Raw genomic sequence first — 19095 nt, 5'->3', positions numbered from 1 at the left:
ATCAACTCTCAATTATTGACACTTAATCGGCAGTCAGTTGATAGTTGGCCACATGTTGATCGACTCATATGTATCAATCACCACACAATGGTGTGTCTGCAAAAACAGTTGATTCTCGACTGAGATGTCAATCAAGTGTCGATCGAGTGTTAACCGAGGTGTCAATCGAGGCTCAATCGAGGGTCGATCAAGGGTATCGCTCGACACTCAACCGTTGATGCCTTTAGTACACATGATCAGGTATCATTAGGTATAAATATTGCATACATTGTATGGTTATCCTCATCAGACTGACTGTCAGTTTTTTCAGTGTCTTTGCGTTTTGACTGAAGTCCAAATCTTTTTGCTCTTCTAGCCTTTCTCTCCAGCGCTTCCTACAATTAGAGCATCACTGTTGAGTCAGCTCTCATAGAAATTAACCTCAACTCTCTGAATATAAGCTGTGAAGGTATATAAATATACACTTAGTAGTGCAATCAAAAGGTCGAATTCAAGTGTTGCAGTGACATTCTGATATGATTTGATGCTTATCTTTCAAACTCTGCTATTATCTGTACTTCCCAAAAAGAATTTAGCAAAAAAAATTAAAATAAATGCTGGGTATTTAAATGGACTATGTTGAGACATCTTTTTCGTGTAGTCTCATTTTAGATCCGTTAATTTGTTGCATTTTAGCTTAATAAAAGATAAGGAAAAGGAGGGAGAAGTAAAATTGAAATTAAGCTTAACGTTCACGTGCAAGATCAAAGGCATTGTTAATATTTCAAGCTAATCATGTTAGCTTATTTATGTTTATTACACTAACAATTTGTAGCAACTTTCGAGGATCTCTGAGAGTTTGCTCCACTGATTTCGAAATTTTCAACTTAATCACGAAATCAGATTGACTAGGAACTTGTATGTTACAAAAACGAAAAAATAAAGTTGATAGTATCGTTGGTACCTTGGAAGTTACGTCAAATCCTGTCACAAAACAACCTGACTTGTTTTCGTACCTCCTTTCCTGTGTAAACAAAATACGCAGAAAGAAATCTATAGATGTTTCCATAAATAGCGAATACGAAATTATCAACTAGATTTTATTTTTACTTACAAAATTGGAAGGTAGATCTTTCTCTTCTTTGTCGCTATCATCGGCAGGGATTTCAACTTTCAACTCCTCGAACTCCATCTTGGATTGAACTAGTGCCCAGACTTCCTTAGAAAGTCGAGAAATATAGGCCCGCTTTGCGTACATGACTTTTACGCGATGTTTCAAAACCGAAATAAGCGTTTTCACTCACGTGGCCAGCACACATGCAAATTTATTGAAACACGAGGAAGTGTTTACATAAAAAAAGAGTTTATCTCCCTCAGGATTGTTTTGGTACACCAACATGGCCACCGTTTCATTGTTTTTCAACACAAATATGGCTGCCATGCTGTGACGTCATGTCAAAACGCTCTATACACTTTTAAAAAATTTTAGTTTTTGTTTCATTATTAGTTTTGTATCATTTCCCTAACTCCTCTGCTGTCTGGCGGGATCAGTGTACATTTTCCATTAGTTACAGAAAATCGAGATTGTTTAGTCTCCCTTACGGGAAGAGTGAAGCCGGGATAGTTTAAACAAGAGCGGATTAGAGGTAAATACTTCACGAGCAGAGTCGCTTTCGATATTCATAGAAAACGTAACTCTGCTTGCAGGGTAGGAGAGACATCGCAAAAATAAAAGTTAAAAGGAAAAACAATAATTTTTCGTAAATATCTTTCAGTCGGAAATAGTGAACATTGGTCTTTTATCATTTTCTGCTTTGCGATGAGAAAAAGACTCCACCATCGTGACAGCGCGTTGATCCTTTTTCATTCGGGGTGTATATGTTACGTTACATCGTCGACGGTTGGGTAGGATGTAAACAATATAATGGTACCGGGTGCTATGGACCTTTAAATTAGTTGGCCAATGCATGTTAAGTGGTTGGTCGCCTATTGGTTGGACTCTGAATCGAGAGGGGTGGGCTTCAAGTTTTGACTGTTGTCCTTGACTTGGTAACAAATCGAGCTTAGCCGGAGCGTAACTGAATAGAGAGCGTGAAGCGCGAATATCATTTGGAGCGCGTGCGAGCGATAGCGGGCGAAAGCTATTCAACAATTCAAGAGCCGAGCGTCTTTTCACAAGTCTACTGTTGTTCGTATGTTATAAAATGGGACAAGATATAAGATATTGTAGCCACGAGAGTTAAATTTTTCCGTTTTTGGTCGCCTTCTCTTTTTTGTTTTGTCTTTGTTGTTAAAGGTTAATTTGTTGCGTACCCTTTTTGTGCAGTTTTAAATGTAAATTAGTTTTTTCACGTCGTGTTATGTAATCGTCTATTGTTTATCACGTAACCTCGTTAAGTTTATTCTTTTAGTTCAAAATTCCGTTTAAAAGCGTTGTAGTCTTTTAGTTGTATTCAGTCGTTGTCAGTTCCGGAGTGCCGTACAGACCTTGTAAGTAATCTCGTTTTTCCTCTCTATTTTTTGCTGTTCTTCGTATCGTTGTAGTTTCAGTTTATTTAAGTTTAAGTTCGTATTTATTAATTTCTGTATTGTTATTTTGGTTTTAAGTGAATCGTTAGAATTAAAGACGAATACGTACAGGAGTGTTATTTATAGATATGATATTTAATTCTCAGCGTACCACCTTCCTCCTAAGAGCATATCAATGAATAGGTCAGTAACGGCGAATTTTAGGGGAGATCTCACAAAAATGTTCTTTCAAACGTTTAGATATAGAGCACAATCCGATCTTTCTTAATGAGAGAATGTACGTACTAGAACCTACGCAATGTCATCAGAGAGACTAAAACAATTTGAAATAGAAGGCTATTACTATCAAAATGGAAGGATCTACTAAGCATCTTATCGTTTAGAGGAAAGCGTCTTCCAAGCGTTCAGCGAGGTGCGGCACAGCGCAAAAAATGGTGCACGAAAAAATAGTGGAGAAGCGCTGCCCGGAAAGGTGTTCGCTCCCTCGCAACAAGCCTCTTTTTCCTTTTATTTATTTCGCTCCACCGTTTTTTCTGTTTTTTGTTTTTTGTTTTGTTTTTTTTATTGTTAATAATGTTGTTTTTTTTTTTTGGCGCTGCGCGCCAACTAAATGAATGCCTTAAAAAATTCGAAGCTATTGAGGGGATGGCTTGCTCTGTGCCACAAAAACGGGACACGGAGAGATTTTAACTTAACCCTATACTTTAATATAAATAGTTTGGTTATTTTGAATCACTAAAACTAATTAAATATTTTTTGAATGTTTGTATTGTAAAAAAGCTTGAGCTTTTGTTGTTAGCCTCGAGGCTGTTACACGCATCGCGCGTGTTTCCCGTGTTTCCTTCGTAACTTCTTTACGTCAGTATCGTCACGTGACTTTCACTCTCCGGCGCTGTGACAAACATTACCGTTGTAAGTCACTTCCACTTGCTTTCCGTATTCTTCGCGAATCACCAATTTCATTTTCACGTTGCATTCTGGACGCTTGCACTCAGCGCCTCCTCTGAAAAACACGGAAGAGTGGACCTTGCGCGAGTTTGCTGATCTCACGTGATTGTTCTTGAAGCGCACATTGCACCATGGGTTGCTTTCCTTTATCTTGTCAGCGAAAATGCGGTTCCAGTGCCCGCTCAATAAACGGCCGCCGCTTGGAAATGACTTGACCGGTATCCTCGCCCAGTCTTCTTTAGTCAGCTTAAATGTTGCCGTCGTGCTATCGATATCTACGCGAAAACATCTTTTCTGTTCTGCATCTTCATCGTCATTTTCTCCGGACAAATCGGAGTCCTCCTAGTCGAATAAAAAATGGCGCTCAGTCAGAAACTGTTCTTATCATTATTATGACTAAACAAGAAGAATCGCTTGCTTTAAAGGATTTTTCCCGGGGGAACTGCCATACAAAAAGGACCTGGTTTCTCTTCGAAAGTTTTGAAAAGAACCCCTGAGAGGTACCAAGATCCTGTTTTGTGGGCGTGGCTTAAAATGTTTGTCGCTCCTAAGAGGAACAGCATATCATCTCCTGTGATATGTTTTCGGCTCAATGCCCTGAAAGGTACCTTAAAAGCTCCCGCCGTGTCCCATTTGAGGCTGAACACCCTAAAAGTTACCAAAACCACTTTTTTAATCCCTTAAAGGTACGACGAGCACCCCCGTCTTTTTAACATGGGAGTACCCCCCCCCCCCGCGCCCCACAGGGGATTTGTCTCTCCTGAATTTCACACCTTAAGCGCATTGTAGACTCCTTTAAAGTCTTATTAACTCAACATTCTGCTAAAATAAATCTTATACAATAAATAGCACTCGAGCAAAATAAGGCACCAGAATAACACAATTTCCAGTTAAACCTTGCCAGTTGATTCTTATCAATTGATCAGGAGATAGCACGACAAAATTCGAAAGTTGACATTGTGAGCTTGTTGCCATCAAGTCTATTGTGTCCCCACTGTGAAAAAACGCGGGCTCAGTTAATATCTCAACCTCTTCCTCAGTTTCCTAATGAAGTTAAAAGCGCCTGTCAAGAGAATAAGTGATCATCGGTTCTCACGTCTTTTTTACCTGCGTTATCAGTAAGCAGTCTAATCGGACTCACTGTAATAACATACTAGTAGAAAAAAATTGGACCAAACTAACAGTGCACAACCCGGGGGAAGACACCCATATAAAAGGGACGGGGTTGCCCGTCGGAAATTTTGAGGATTCGCCACAATACCCCAAACCGTACCGCCAAAGCTGACGCTAAAAGGTACCAAAACCGCTTTCTAACCCCTAAAAGATACGAGAAGTATCCCCGTCCTTTTTATGAAGGAGTTCCCTCCCTCGGACAACAACTGCACCCAACCAGCAGTGCGCTAATCCATGGGCCTAAAGTCCGAATGATATCTACTACTAGTAAAAGAATTGGTATTACGTTTTCCTGCGGCGAATCTCTCGTTGCTGCCCGTTCCTGACCTTGCGCTGTGGACGAAATTGTTTCTCGATCTTTGGTCTTCAGCTGGTGAGGAAAGAAAATTAATGATAATAAATGTCTGAAAAAATTGGTAAAAGGAAGTCTAGTTCCAAAGATGTAAGAAATGCGCAAATTCTAAGGACTAGTGTGGGTAAAAGCCATAAGGCAATACTTTAGGGTGGGAAAGTAATCCACTAGCTTGTACTATGATTATCAGTTGAGTAAGGCGCGACGGAGCTTTGGTGAAGTATTACGGTGTCGCTACAGGTAACTTTCCTCGTTTCAAATGGTAACACATGATATCTTCGCTTCCAATTTCGCGCGCTTTGTAGCCAATGACTGCAAATTTTGGAGGAACAGTTAGAAATATTATTGGATAATTAAATTCCTGAGAGGACTGAAAGAAGATTAAAAACCCGAAAAGTCCAATAAAAGCGCGCGTTCTGTGGAGATCGGACCCGGGTCAGTATCAGTCAATGAGAATCGGTCATTTTAAGACGAGAACTGCGGACTGCAGACCGAGAGTGAAACGCAGACTGCGGGTTAAATGCAGACCGTAGACTAGAGATAACATGCAGACTCTAGACTACAGTCTACAGTCTACAGTTTGCAGTCTGCAGTCTACAGTCTGCCGCCTGCCGTCTGCCGTCTACAGTCCTCGGCCTTCATTTTGCACTGACCATATTGAGAATTGGTATGTTGACTTTACCTTTCTTTTTAGTGGTACCATGATAACCGATGGCCGAGCAGGGGCGTTTATTAAGTTCAAGGATGGTAGATACGACGGCTGTGGTTGGGTTGTCACAACACAGTGGCAGCGCGGACAAGTCTGAGCACCGCTCAAATTGTGACTTGTCTGTTTTGGAGCGACGGGTTGGTAGCGTGCTGTTGAAGTACTGCTGTTAGCGCTCGTCTTGGGGTTGGATGCCTTCACTCCTTCGTAAGTCCACGCATCATCTTGTTGAGTCGATACTCCTTCGTGGAAATTAGCTTCGCACAATGGAAGTCCTTTCTGTAAGCGACCAGTTTGATAAGACAACGTTTCGCTTTCGGCGGGGATTTGATGCATTTCCCTGGGATTATCCATACGGTAAGATGGAATTCTGTTGGTAGAACTTGCCTGTTGAAACTGAGGTGCGTTATCCGAATCTGACTGTACGCCTACCAAGTTTGGTGGCGTTCTCCCTTGAACTTCCCTCGGATCTAAAGGAGTTTCCCCGGAAATATTGCCAGGATACAATTCCCTGGGAATGTCCGTCTGGTAAAATGGAAATCCGTTGGCAGAACTTTCCTGGTAATGTTGATTGACCTTGTTTGAATCTGACCGTATGTCCACCCCACAAGGGGATATCCTCGAATGAGCTTCCCTCGGATCTATAGAAGTTACCCTGGGGATATTATCAGGACGCATTTCCCTGGTATTTCCTGTCTGGCAAGATGGAATTTCGTTGAGAGAACACTCCTGGTGAGATTGGTGTGTCTTATTTGAGCTTGAATGTATGTCTACCACGTTTGGTGGCATCCTCTTTTGGAGCTTTCTCGGGTTCAAAGACGTTACCCCAGGGAAATTATCAAGAAACAATTCCCTAGGATTGCCTATCTGGTGAAATGGAATTCCGTTGGTTGAACTTGCTTGGTAGGATTCACTGACCCTTTTAAAATCTAACTGTATGTTCACTCCATATGGGGACATCCTCGTTTGAACTTTCCTTGGACATAAAGTAGACGCCCCAGGGGTATTTCCGGCGCAAATTAAAGGTATCTCATCGTGGGTGGCTGAAACTCCCCGGTATGTCGCCGTGTCATGGAACTGAATACTACTTTTGCAACCAATAGGGTGCTGTAAGGCCTGTGATGGCATCCTATTTTGACAATCAAATTGGAATAATCGTGTTTCGTCGTGAATTTCCATCCGATACGAAGGTGACTCGTGGAGAGTATTCAAGGGATGACGTATTTCATTGGGGCCTAATTCCATCTTGCAGTGAGATGGTGTTTCATCGCCATATCTTCCATTGCTGTGGCTTAGTTGAGGTGTGACACCCATCTGGTTGGGAGATTGTGTTTCCCACGTGAAATCCATTTGCGGTGAAGTTGGTCAATTTAGGTTGCCTCACCTTTCACTTCCGCCACGTGTTATGTCAGTCACCAAATACATACAAGAAGAAGGCGACGCTTTTGCCTCTCTGCTCTGCACGTGGAAATTTAGTTTTTGGCCTTTTGACAAGACACTGGCCTAAAGACGTGAAAAAAAAAGGGCAAAAGAAATGCGAATTTAAGGTTAAAATAATTTACCTTAGTTTGAGCACAACAAACTAGAACGTAAGTTCGAATTTTCTTTCTTTCCTAAGCTATATAGGTATGCGAGGCGCCAAATAGGGTATGGTTTAGGCACACTGGTCAGCAATTAGGTGTAATTCATCGAAGAAACTGCTTTTCAAGGGTTTCATTCCTGTCTCGCAATTGATTCACTGTTAATTAACATTAGGAACTTGAAGCCCTTGCTTCGAATGTTTACACAAACCGTAGCCAACCATGTGTAAAGTCTAGTGTAAAATAGCAGAGGATGTCAATTGTTCGGTCAGGTGTGGAATAGAGTTGGGAAAATCGCATATTTTGTTTGAAATAGGGCAGGGTTTTACTGAGAAACGTCCCTCACATGCTCGCACACCCCAATGATACAATTTTTTGGAATCGAAATATGAACTTTTTCGGAAACAAAGCTAAACATGAGGCCGGAAGGTTATCAGACTGGCTCTTGAGTACAAAGACAACTTAACACAAATTATAAACATTTCTAGCGCGCATCACAAGCACTCACTTGTATCAGACTGCGATACTAAACAGCACCAGCAGTTAGTGCGGAATATAACGTCAAATACTTATGAGAAAGAATGGGATGAAATCTTTTTCACTGCCAATCACATTCCATTAGAAACCTGGATCAGCAGATGTGGGTCATTAATAGACATTTTGAAATTTCTTTACACAGTAGAACTGCATGCTTTAGCGTCACAGTCTGTCAACCATGTATGCATGAATTCGAATTGTCTGAATATATATCTGCAGTTGCTACGATTCCTTTCTAGATTATTAATTAGGAACTGAATCGAGTTAACTACGGTGTTAATTAACAACTATTGACCATTTAGATTCCGTTTAATTCACATACGCGATTACAGACGTTGCAGCATGCTTTGTATATGCATGATGGAGAGCGGAGAGCATATTTCGTATTTTGTTCCTTCCGCCGGAAAAGGTAAACTTAAACGTGGAAACAGTTTTAGTTTGCCCGTTCCAAGTTTAGCTAAGTTTATGATCATCTGATTCTGAACGAATTTGAAACCTGTTACCTTCCCAATTAACTATCAAGAATGAAATTAAAACTATCAGGGTGAAATTTCTAGAACTTAGTTTAACGTCTGAACTCTTTGTCCTGGCTCTGAAAAGCATTACGTATAGTACTTGTCAGCGGGTGTCAGTTTCACGGGTTTATAGTAAAATCTGCTTTGAATCTTGCTATGAAAGTACTTACACTTTACTTACCAACTATTTGGCGACTTCTCAGTGACAATGAAGGAAAAATGAAAATTACAAACGAGGCAGCACGGATCATTAAATTAGTAATTGAAGCTCGATCTTCAACCCGAGGCTCAGTGTGTACCTCGTGTCATGTCTGAAACAGAAAATAATATGCATGTGATTGGGCTGCAGAGTCGCAGACAACTCAAGGGTTTTGTTTAGAACTTCTGCCTCGCGCGCACGGGTAAATCTCGTGCTATATAAATAGGTTTCCTTCGTGCGTAGGAGTATTGTCTCGTTTTATGGTTTATCGCATGAGGTCCGAAAAAAAAAATCAAAAGCTTATGAAAGTAGCGTTCGAATCCTTCAAAATTCACTAATGGTGTGTGTATCAGCCTATATGTAAATACAAAGCAGTGATTTTGTATTTGTTTTTAATGGATAAACACGCGTGTCGGTTTCACCAGGTTGACATGGACATGCCGTGGAACCCTCTGCCTGCTGCGCACTAGTGTCATGCTTTACAGAAACTTCTGCTTTGTTTGCTAATTCATGCAAAATATGTGAGTTATTGACCAGAAGTCAGGTCAAGATAATTGTAGGTAGATGTTGGCAAAGTTTCTTTTTTTGAGTGGTGATCGAGAAGACGCAGTAGAAGTCCATAATCGTGCAAAAAGAACGAGGCCAATGTTAAGCCTTCTTGAGCGAACAAGTAGTTAGTCAATACACCTTATTAAAATATGGCAGCCAGTTTATTATTCTTTTGTTTACATGGTAATTAGCCCTCTTTGCCTCGTCAACATGTACAAAATACAAAAGAATTTTGAAGTGAAAATGAGGCAAAGAGGGTAATTAACATGCAGACAAAAGAATTAATAAATTGGCCGCCATTTTGGAATAAGGTGTATAAAGGATTTATGACATTGGAACACTATTTTTCTCGTCTTGTCCAACCTCGTTCCCAGGGTTTCTCTCTCGCGCGCACGCGCTCCAGAGGGCGAGAAGAAGAGAGAGCCTGGGAACGAGGCTGCATTTCGTCCTCCCAGGTAGCCAATCATGGCGCAGGATTTGGTTAAAAAAAGTTTGAGTGTTAGCTATAAATGTATTGACCAGTGCTTTCGAATTGTATTAGTTTTTTCGCTGCACAAGTTGGTTCTAAAATTGGAAGACCACGGATGAAACCCTAGAGTATAACTTTTTAAATTAAAGCTAACTCAAGGTTCACAAGGTGCTTGTATCCCCCCCCGGGAGGGGTACTCCCAGAAAAATTTGGTGGGGGTGTGCGGCCTGCTTCCCAAAATCCTTACTCTATTTATGACAAAATCTGCGATTTTCCCTTCCCTATTTATGACCTGACCAAAAATTCGATATCCTGTTTATGACCCTATTTCAGACCTGCGTTATAATTAGTTCCCTAGTTCAGACCAATGTTAAATTGCCGTGAACAAAATTTGTGAAGGTCTTTTGTTGATGGTCTTATTGATAATGATGAAACTGAGCAGCTCCTTCTTAAAAACATACCCAATTCAAGACTAGAATACAAAACGCATACCCTATTTATGACCAAAACGGCTGAAAATCCATACCCTTTGGATTTGCATATACCTATATAGCCTGTATCAGGGAGTACCCCACCTCCACTCGAGAACCTGTACCTTTGAATTCTGTCTTAAGTCATGTAATACATCAAACAGGAAAGACTGTGTTTGACCACACTTCCAAACACCGGGGAGTTGCAAATACGACGCGCAGCGAAGTACTTTTGACGATCTTCGATGTGTTTGGAAATGTGGTCAAACACGGTCTGATATATCTTAGAAACTAGAACTAAGGAGAAAACGGAGAAATAGTCTTAAAAATCTGTGCTAATTAAGATCAGATATCCCAACACCGTCACGGTCATGATTTCCTTTCTTTAAACTTGATGAATTATTAATGAGTTTGAGAAGAAAGGCTTATGAGACAGCCCTACAATCGGGCATATTCAACATCAATTCGCTACGTTAGATAAGAGAAGAAAACCAAAGAAATGACACCAAAGAAAATCACCAAAGAATTCACCCGACCATTTGACGAAAAGCAATTTAAAGTGTTCAAAACACAAGCTTTGCATTGTGCACCGTGGACATTTTTGAACACAAGGGTTTTGCTGAAAATAGCCATCTTCCTCCTCCCCTCACAACAAAATCAATTCTATCTTTTAGGGGAGGGGGCAGATGTGCACAGGCTACGCCAGAAAATGACTGCGTAAAAAACGTTGTGGAGGATTATTACACTACTAAAGTACTACCGGATTACAGGCGTATTGGCTAATAAGGCCTTCTAGCTTAAAAATTATCTTTAAAATTTCACAGGCTGCATTAGCCCATAGAACAGCCTCCATTAATCCCTCCAAGAACCCCTAAGAGGTATAAAGATCCTGTTTTGTGGGCGTGGCTTGAAATTTTTTCACCCATAAGGGGTACCAATTCTAAAACAACACACTATCTGATGTCATATTTTTTTCGGCTCAATACCCTAAATGGGACCGCAAAAGCTCCCGCAGTGGACCTTTTGAGACTGAACACTCTAAGAGGTACCAAAACCACTTTTTACACCCCTAAATGTCCCCCACCCCTAAATGTCCCTCACCCCTAAATGTCCCCCACCCCTAAATGTCCCTCACCCCTAAATGTCCCCCACCCCTAAATGTCCCCCACCCCTAAATGTCCCCCACCCCTAAATGTCCCCCACCCCCTGGGCATTAGTACTTCATGGTTTAAATATGTTGCATCAAACTTCGATTATCCATATTGGTATGGAACTAAAAAAAAAAAAAACAGTCAAGACAATTTTTAATATGAAAATAAAACTCAGACAACTATAATAATGACAAAACTTTTCACAGCAATGCACTACATTTAATTGAAATATTTACAGCTGTTCAGAGTTTTGAAACTTGCAAAAATTGCTGAAGAAACTTATCTCAATCTTTCAGTCACGTTTCCTGAGTAATGAAATATTGACGAAAGAAACTATTTTTGGGAATTTCATTTTTTAACAGAAAATGGAAATGATCTAAAATAAATCATTACTTACTAACAACGCAAACATGTCAGGAAAACTAAACAGCCGGAATAAGCAAGGTTTGAATTTTTGTAGGAGCTTCAAAATTTACCAGCTAAAGGAACAAACATAACCCTGAGCTATTTATGAACCATTCAGAAAGTGTGTTTGCCCTTTTTATTATTTCAAATGCAAAGTTTAGTAGTGAGAAAGAAACGTGAAAGTAAAATGATCATGCAAAAAATCCTATTTTTACAACTGAACACTTTAAGATGATTTCCAGTCCGTACTGTGCAGTCTCAGCACCCTAATGTTTATAAACGTTATAAGTCGCACTCAGTGGAATGCAAATCGATGTTATTCGTTATGAACCACATACCTCATCTTTGAGGCCTTTCAAATTCTTTTTCCAACAGCTTCATTGATTTTACAACCATGAAGTTGTTTAATCAAGTGATATGAGAAAGAACGAAGCAGAAAGCTTTGCATAAATAATGGCGGTTGACATGAAGCTTCGAATTTACTTCATATAAGTAGTTGGAAAATGTTTACATTTTGTGATGTCTTGCATGAAACAAAATAAAAAAAACGTAAACAAACTCTTCGAGAGTGTGCAGTACAGACTGGAAATCATCTTTAACTTGAACAAAACAAGAAACAAAGAAAAATTCAACTTACCAGAGAAATGTTTGTTCTTGTTTTTATATTATTAGTCATGCAACACTTTTAAGTGGGATACACTTGAATATCCCATGAGTCACTTGAATGTTCTCAGTATACACAAGTCTTTATGCAAATCAGTATGTACTGAAAAAAAAACTACAAGTGACAAGTGAGATATTCCATGGTACACCATGAGAGGGTTGCATAACTATTTTATTCCATATGCCATGGAAAATACAGTGGCGGACAAAATCAGTGCAACATATGCCCAGCGCCTGATGGGAAGGTTGGATGTAATGCTGTCGACTATACAACAGTTTATTTTCCTGTATTCTGATTGGCTGTATTTTCTATGGCATGGTATAAAAAAATTAAATGTTTTTTTTTTTTCATACAATATAACTACAACTACCTTAAAGCATATGATTTATAACACTTGAGTATGTTTAACATCAATACTGTTAAATTATGGTTGACATGTGTAATATAAAGACCATGATCTTGACTGATAAATAAGTCCCTTGACCAAATGAAATATACTTCACAATAAATTCAAAAGCTAAAGCATAAATTTTTAAACTGCCCTATCTGTTTTACTAGTGAGAGCTTAAAGAAAAATATTATTAAAATTTTTAAAAATTATTCTTCACTGAAAGAATGGTATGATATAGCTTTAGCTTTTTCCGATTTAATCTAAACTTTTGCAAAGACATTCAAAAGTAACAAAATGCAAAATGATCAGTCCGTGACTAAATCATCATCTTGGCTTGAGCAGTAAGGTTTAAGACTTTGTTTGCCAAACAAGATCTCAAACACAAACAACACAATGCTTGATGTCCTATTACATTTAGCAAAGGTTAAGCTTTAAAGACATGTACAATCCTAGAAATATGCTGCCGACATATTGGACAGTCTGTGATCTGCTTGCCACACTTTGTGCAAGTAACCATGTGACCACACTCAAGTAGTACACAGTCTATTCCAGCATCCATACATATCTTACACTGATCTTCAAAATCAACATCATCTTCTAGTTCCATTGAAGCTGAAACAAGAAGGACATGGTGTCACAACAACAACTTTATTTTTCTCAATCCAAATACAAATATTATTACATTTATAGTATAAGGAGATTATCAATAATCATAGTTAAAGGGAAGATCTGGCCTTTGAATGGCAGCGAGGATGGAGATGACTTTGTTTTGATACAGACCTCACTGCTTTAAACTGTTGTGATGCTAAATGGTTTGCATTAAATAAGAAAAGCAGAGAGGTCTGTGTCAAAGCAAGGCCATCTCCAACCTTGCTTGCATTCAATTAGGCCCGGAAACTAAGCACACAACTGTAAAATGGCCTATTCAATAGATGCCCAGATGTCATAAGCAAAATAAAAAATTGACTGAGGGAAACAGACTGTATGCACTAATAAATGACAAAACTGTGACTTACATTTCTTTTTATTGTTTGTTTGCTTGGAATTCCAAAGAGTTCTAACCCGTTCTAAGAGTTCTTTCTTTTCACAACAGCCCTTGAAGTCCACAAAATTTGCTGTTAGAATGTGCTTGAGCTCCTTTACTGAAAGCTCCTCTACTTCATCAATGTTCCGGATTTCGCTCAGACTCTTACTTTGAGAGGCTTGTTGTGCTGGCCGAGGAACCTAGGCGGCAACATTTACAGTAAATCAACTAATCAAAATAATCATCACTATTTATTAATTACGATAAATGTTACATTAACAAAGCTTATGTGATCCTTGCATAGAGGGAGAGTCAAACATTTATTGTTCCTTAGGAGTTGAATCTAAGTTGGGTGTACTAATACAAACCCCAGTGGCAGATCTAGGGCCCCCCCCCCCCCTTATTTTGAATTAAAAAAGAAATGACAGAAGGAAGAAAAGCTGACAGGGCAAGTAAAACAACCCCCCCCCCCTCTTAGCTCAAGGTCTGGATCCGCCACTGAACTCTACTGTCCCCTTATGGGAGAGGCTGTAAAGTCATGAAGTGCTGGAGGTACCCTGCTAAGGTGTTCCCTTACCCATTTTGGCTAACAACCTGGTTTTAGAATCTTGAAATGACTAGGAGGATGGGATACTAGTCCATCACACAGCTACTTAACCCTCATTTTGTCCGGGTACCCTTACCTAGTAGTTGGCCAGTACACACCCACCTGGGTGGAGAGAAGCACTGTCTATGATAGTAAAATGTCTTCCCTAGAAACACAAACAATAGACACTGGCCCAGTTTTGAACTGAGAACACCCAATCTATCATGCTAACCGTTAGGTCACCGTGCAATCCTAATATTGGAGATGTCCAATTATATAACAGGCCCATTTGCTTGCAGGGTTAGCACATATACTAATATTTCAGGGCTCAAAAAAGTGCTGTCCGGTCGTTCAGGACAAGTAAATTTTCCTGCCAGGCAAGTAACTTTGCATTCTCACTTGCCCAGTGGGCAAGTCCTCTGCCAACTAGATAGGGAAAAAAGTAAGCTAAGACTTGTCCAAAGCAAGCAAAATTTTAGAGCTGCTTGTCTGAAGGGTAAGTTGGAATTCAAATTTTTTTTCCCGAGCCTGGAAGTACTTGTATCAAACACCACTCAATGACAACACAAACCTGCACAGGCTGCGCATTTGATGGAGGTTGAAAGTTTGAACTCCTAGGGTGGCCTATCCTTGCAGAAAATAAGTTCGGTGGAAGGGGATACGAGGGCTGTGCTTGAGGTTGTTGCCTTCCTTGTTGAGAATGTGCCGTGGAGGAGGAAGCTGCATTTGATCTTCCTTCAACATGCCGTAAAATTAACTCCACCAGCTCTCGCTTCTCTTTACAATGATTGGTGGATATCTGCCTGGCCCTCAAATAATCTTGAAGGTCTTTAACTTTCAACCTTATGAGATGGTCCTTGTAGGCTATGGGAGACTGCAGAGCACGGCAGGTCAAGCAATTCCTGGTGTTCTCTCCAGGGACAAAGTTGGTTTCTTTCGCAAAGCAATCATTGCAGTAATGTCTTTTGCAATTCCGACAGAGATTCTGAAATCAAAGTGTTTGATGAAATCATTATAAAAAAGATGTAATAGAATCCTCCTCAATCATTCAGAGCCTAAAAGAAATTATAATATAATTAAGGACGTTTGGACTAATTGTTTCTGCACATCCTTACTGTGCACGCAATTCCCACGCCACATCATGCATTGATGTGCACGCTAAGCAATAAAATGAAGAATGATAGGGCACATGGCCATTGCTATAACTTTGCCTGGATTTAACGATCTTGGATGTTCGGTGACCACTATTTTTCTTTTGATGGATCATTTTCTCTACCAACTTTCCATGTTTAGCGAAAAAATGAAGAAAATCTATTGACTAAAAGTTGGAATTTTTTGCAAAATGCACCATCGAATTCCATTATTTTTAACTCTTTGTTTATCTGTGCGGCAGTTTCAAATGCCTCTCGAAGGGTTAAGTTTTGTGAAAACGTTGGCGTCATTTGGAATTAATTATGCAACAGACCCACTTCTACAAAATATGACTAAGATCGTTTGCCTCCGTTGACTCACCTTCAATATTTTCAACTATAAACCCCTGTAGACTATATCATGCTGAATTACGTGTGCCAATTTTTCAAAATCAGGGTAGTTTCCCACACGCTCTATCTCTGAAACGAAGTCGGTGACCCCTGATTTTTTTTGCATTTCTGACTCAAGTAACTCAATATCTGACTGCACTAAAAATTAAGGAAAAAATCAATCAACTGGAAAATTTTCATGTGAATTTCCTTAAATACCATATCATAGATTAATTTCAGTCAAAGGGGAAGGGTGAGTCTGGGATCATTGACTTAAAATACCAACAAATTTGAGTGAATTTGCAATGATTGCTTGTGTGGCCTAGTGGAGATGAAGTTGGACTACAAAGTCAGAAATCTAGGTGAGTGCAAGAAAATAATAAAACAGTATCTGGGGGGATTAGAGTTAAGAGGGCTGATATGAGGTCCTGCCAGAATAAGGTAGGATTAGGAACTGAGAGAGGTGGGTGGTGTACATGTAAATTTTATTCTTTTTAACCCCCAAAACAAATTTATCTCAGATGTGTACTCGGCTGCATGATGACAAAAACTCAGACTAAAAATAGCAGAAGATAAATAATCTGAGAGCAATAATTAGCAGGAACTAACCTAGGTTTCTTGTGAATTTGTGAACAATTTGATCTTCTGTGCAATCATTGATTACTATTATTCAATTTCTGTGATTCAATTCACTGACATTACTCAATTCTTGAATTGAATCTTAAGTCATATTTGTATGTACATATATCTTGGAACCATTTCTTGGAGATAATGGCATTTTGTTACTACTCAAAAATCCAAGGTGAAATAAAGTTGTAAGTATGTATACATGTAGCCAAAAGCAGGATGAAAAACACTATTAGTGAAGTGGTAGAAGTGAGTTTTATAATTATAATTAATTAATTAATTAATCACTGTATTTTAATTTGCAAGTTGCTTTACACCAGACAAAAATTTTTACTTCCTATTTTACAGATTTGCTCAGATGCCAAAAAGTTCATCCTGTTTGCTTTACAAATAAACACAGGGTTATCAAAAATCAATACTTGTGAAAAAATAGCTTAAGGCAAGCCTGAAAAAAGAGTCTACTTTGTTGACCAGAAACAAAACAAAGGTAAAGGTCAGAATATTGAATTCTGCTGAATTCTGAAAGGTCTCTGAAGAGTCCCTTGGCCAAGCTGAAACATCGCGTCAAACACAGGATTGAATATTTTAAAGGATTTTTTCCAATTCCAGTAGGGATCAAAGTTTGCCTCTGTGTTTAAGACCTGATAAGGTTAAGCCATTTTCAAAAGATCCATCTAAATCACACACACCTGACCATTTCCCACCATATGTGACTTCACCTGTCTGTATGTAAACTAACAGACGACTAGCAATGGTGGAATATGATGTTGCACAAAGCATTTAATTGATTGTAGAAATTTTAAAATATATTTCATTTCCCTATCTGATTCCTTTCACTTTATCTAGTACATTAAGTGTCTTAATGATTTGTCCTTTCCAAATTGAACTTTCAGACATAATTACATCAACCAAGAAAATTAATGCTTGGAGTTATTTATGCTTATCTTTTAATATAGTCAACTCTAGTAGCACTGGCAACTGGTAACATTTTCACATTTATTTTCGACCAGGACAATCATTTTTTTTTCTTTTCAGAATTTAACAACTGCTCAGGTTTGGGCACATTCAAAGAGATTTCTCTACACAAAACTTTTTCCAAGTAGACTAGACTTCACAGGTCTGACGTGTCACAAGTATTCATTATCACAAAGTCAAAATATCTGATGAATATAGGCCTGACCACAAGACAAGGGAAGGGTACAATAAATAAGATAGGAAAACTAACTATATCATTAGATAATGAGATCGTACTGATGATTTGCTACATTTCAATATGGAAAATGGGCTTGTTGAAATTTTCCACAGTCTAACCACACAAATTTATGGTGACAGTTGGTTAGCAAGAAATATTTTCTATTATTTCTTGGGATCAGAAAATAATAGGGATTTAAAATTCTACATGTAACAACCTGCACGCAAATTATGGCTATCAGTAAAAGTCAAGGATGCGAGAACCAATCAAATATACACGCTTAGGGCAGACCGCAGCTTATTGCTAATGCAAAGATCTAACACTAAAGGCAAAGAAATATTTATTTCATGAGAGGTTAATCACGGATTTTCTTTCTCTCAGACATAACACAAACATCATGTGCGGTACACATCTCAGGACACAACGCTTTTGGCGAAGAAAGAATCGAAAAACACTGATCAAATGCAAATTTGTTTTAAACACTCACCCACAGCTTTTTTACATTATTATCATTTAACAAGTTGTCAAAACACTAAAGGAAAACATGCAATATTAACTGGCCCTAATATCACGCTTTCATACCCAGAATGGAAACAGACCAACATCAGTGTTAATATTTGATGGCGATCGTTAAAAGCGATAACCGTATTATGTTTGTTTATGGGTAAATAAACTTGAGGTTATTAATAAAACTTAATAGTTCCTTGTTGTTACGCTTTCGCTTTACATAAATTCTTCCTCGTGTAAATCAAAAACAGTCCTGTCATATGTTTTCGCTAAAATAAACAGAAGCGGACTATTAGTTCAGGGAAGTAGAGAGAGAAAGAACCAAATAGTTAACTGAAGTATCAAAATAAGGTAAAAATGCTTGCTTCGTGTTCAGTGTGTATATTTTCGAGATGGCGTATCATTGAAGCTTCAGCTTAATTTTAAATTAAGAATTCCATAAAATTGATAAGCTTTGAAGCTGACTGCTGTTTACAGGAATTACTTTATTATTCGCGACTAAAAATATAAATCTTCCGAGCCTATAATGAAAGGTCTAGCGGACCACCGCTGCACCTGAAAACAACTTTCTGTGGAGGATGAAATTCATAATTTAAAGCCTTGACAACTCGACATGGCATGCCAACAAATTATGATCAAAACAATCTAATACAAGAGCAAATCGCTGAAACTTGGTTATTACCTTCCTTTTGAAGAGCGTGAAATTGGAGCTGCAGCTGAAACAAGCCATTTCTTCGAGAACGTCCTCCGAAAAAGTGAAATTGCTACTCGAAGCTCCACTCGGCCGGGGCGAAGCAGAAGATAGGTTCGAAGGTCGGCCGTTAGTTACATTAAAATGTGAGCGCAATATCGCATCCACGTGCTCTGAATGATCTCTTAGCTCCCCACTGACACCACCAGCGCCCATAACAGGCAAAGAAGGAGGTGAAAAGAATGTTTCGGCCTGATAATGTAGCAATTATAGAAGCGAAAGACCCACAGTCATCAAGAAAGTATTTTGAGAAAGCGCGCTCAGTGGACTG

At 39.0% G+C, this 19095-nt stretch overlaps 3 protein-coding genes across 3 annotated transcripts in view; all 3 read right to left on the bottom strand.

Moving 5' to 3' along the window:
- The window catches only part of LOC110066980 (nuclear cap-binding protein subunit 3-like), a 9688-nt gene extending 8473 nt beyond the window's left edge, over positions 1-1215 (bottom strand). The window contains exons 1-3 of the mRNA XM_020774247.2: positions 1094-1215; positions 944-1003; positions 268-374 (exon numbers count right to left, since the gene is read on the bottom strand). Coding sequence (XP_020629906.1) covers positions 268-374; positions 944-1003; positions 1094-1171 — 245 coding nt within the window. The 5' untranslated portion in view covers positions 1172-1215. The remainder of the gene's footprint in view (positions 1-267; positions 375-943; positions 1004-1093) is intronic.
- A 1299-nt stretch (positions 1216-2514) lies between these two features.
- Positions 2515-8862, bottom strand: LOC110066979 (uncharacterized). Its single transcript, XM_020774246.2, has 4 exons — positions 8501-8862; positions 5664-7190; positions 4916-4999; positions 2515-3798 (listed from the first exon to the last, which is right to left on the bottom strand). The coding sequence occupies exons 2-4, from the start codon at positions 7035-7037 to the stop codon at positions 3388-3390; spliced, it is 1869 nt and encodes a 622-aa protein (XP_020629905.2). The 5' UTR covers positions 7038-7190; positions 8501-8862; the 3' UTR covers positions 2515-3387.
- Positions 8863-11293: 2431 nt separating this feature from the next.
- On the bottom strand, positions 11294-19092 carry LOC110066917 (E3 ubiquitin-protein ligase RNF34-like). The gene is made up of 4 exons (XM_020774175.2): positions 18756-19092; positions 14799-15212; positions 13634-13841; positions 11294-13229 (listed from the first exon to the last, which is right to left on the bottom strand). The coding sequence occupies exons 1-4, from the start codon at positions 18978-18980 to the stop codon at positions 13042-13044; spliced, it is 1035 nt and encodes a 344-aa protein (XP_020629834.1). The 5' UTR covers positions 18981-19092; the 3' UTR covers positions 11294-13041.
- Between the last annotated feature and the right edge of the window lie 3 nt (positions 19093-19095).

The sequence above is a fragment of the Orbicella faveolata genome, unplaced genomic scaffold (genome assembly GCF_042242905.1).
Source record: "Orbicella faveolata isolate gen_17 unplaced genomic scaffold, um_ofav_v1 contig_47, whole genome shotgun sequence".
In the NCBI taxonomy this organism is placed as follows: Eukaryota; Metazoa; Cnidaria; class Anthozoa; order Scleractinia; family Merulinidae; genus Orbicella; species Orbicella faveolata.
Note: the sequence above shows the minus strand (reverse complement) of the source record. Positions and strands in the feature narration are given on the sequence as shown.

Bases quoted from the DNA above. Each gene is read 5' to 3' on its own strand.
- LOC110066979 (XM_020774246.2), bottom strand. From the start codon at position 7,037: ATGGATTTCACGTGGGAAACACAATCTCCCAACCAGATGGGTGTCACA. The intron at 5,000-5,663 runs GTAAAGTCAACA...TTTCCTCACCAG, and splicing joins TGGTACCACTAAAAAGAAAG to CTGAAGACCAAAGATCGAGA. The intron at 3,799-4,915 runs GTAATACCAATT...TTATTCGACTAG, and splicing joins GAGATTCGCCGCAGGAAAAC to GAGGACTCCGATTTGTCCGG.
- LOC110066917 (XM_020774175.2), bottom strand. From the start codon at position 18,980: ATGGGCGCTGGTGGTGTCAGTGGGGAGCTAAGAGATCATTCAGAGCAC. The intron at 13,842-14,798 runs GTTTGTGTTGTC...GTTGCCGCCTAG, and splicing joins CAAATGCGCAGCCTGTGCAG to GTTCCTCGGCCAGCACAACA. The intron at 13,230-13,633 runs GTAAGTCACAGT...TTCTTGTTTCAG, and splicing joins AACAAACAATAAAAAGAAAT to CTTCAATGGAACTAGAAGAT.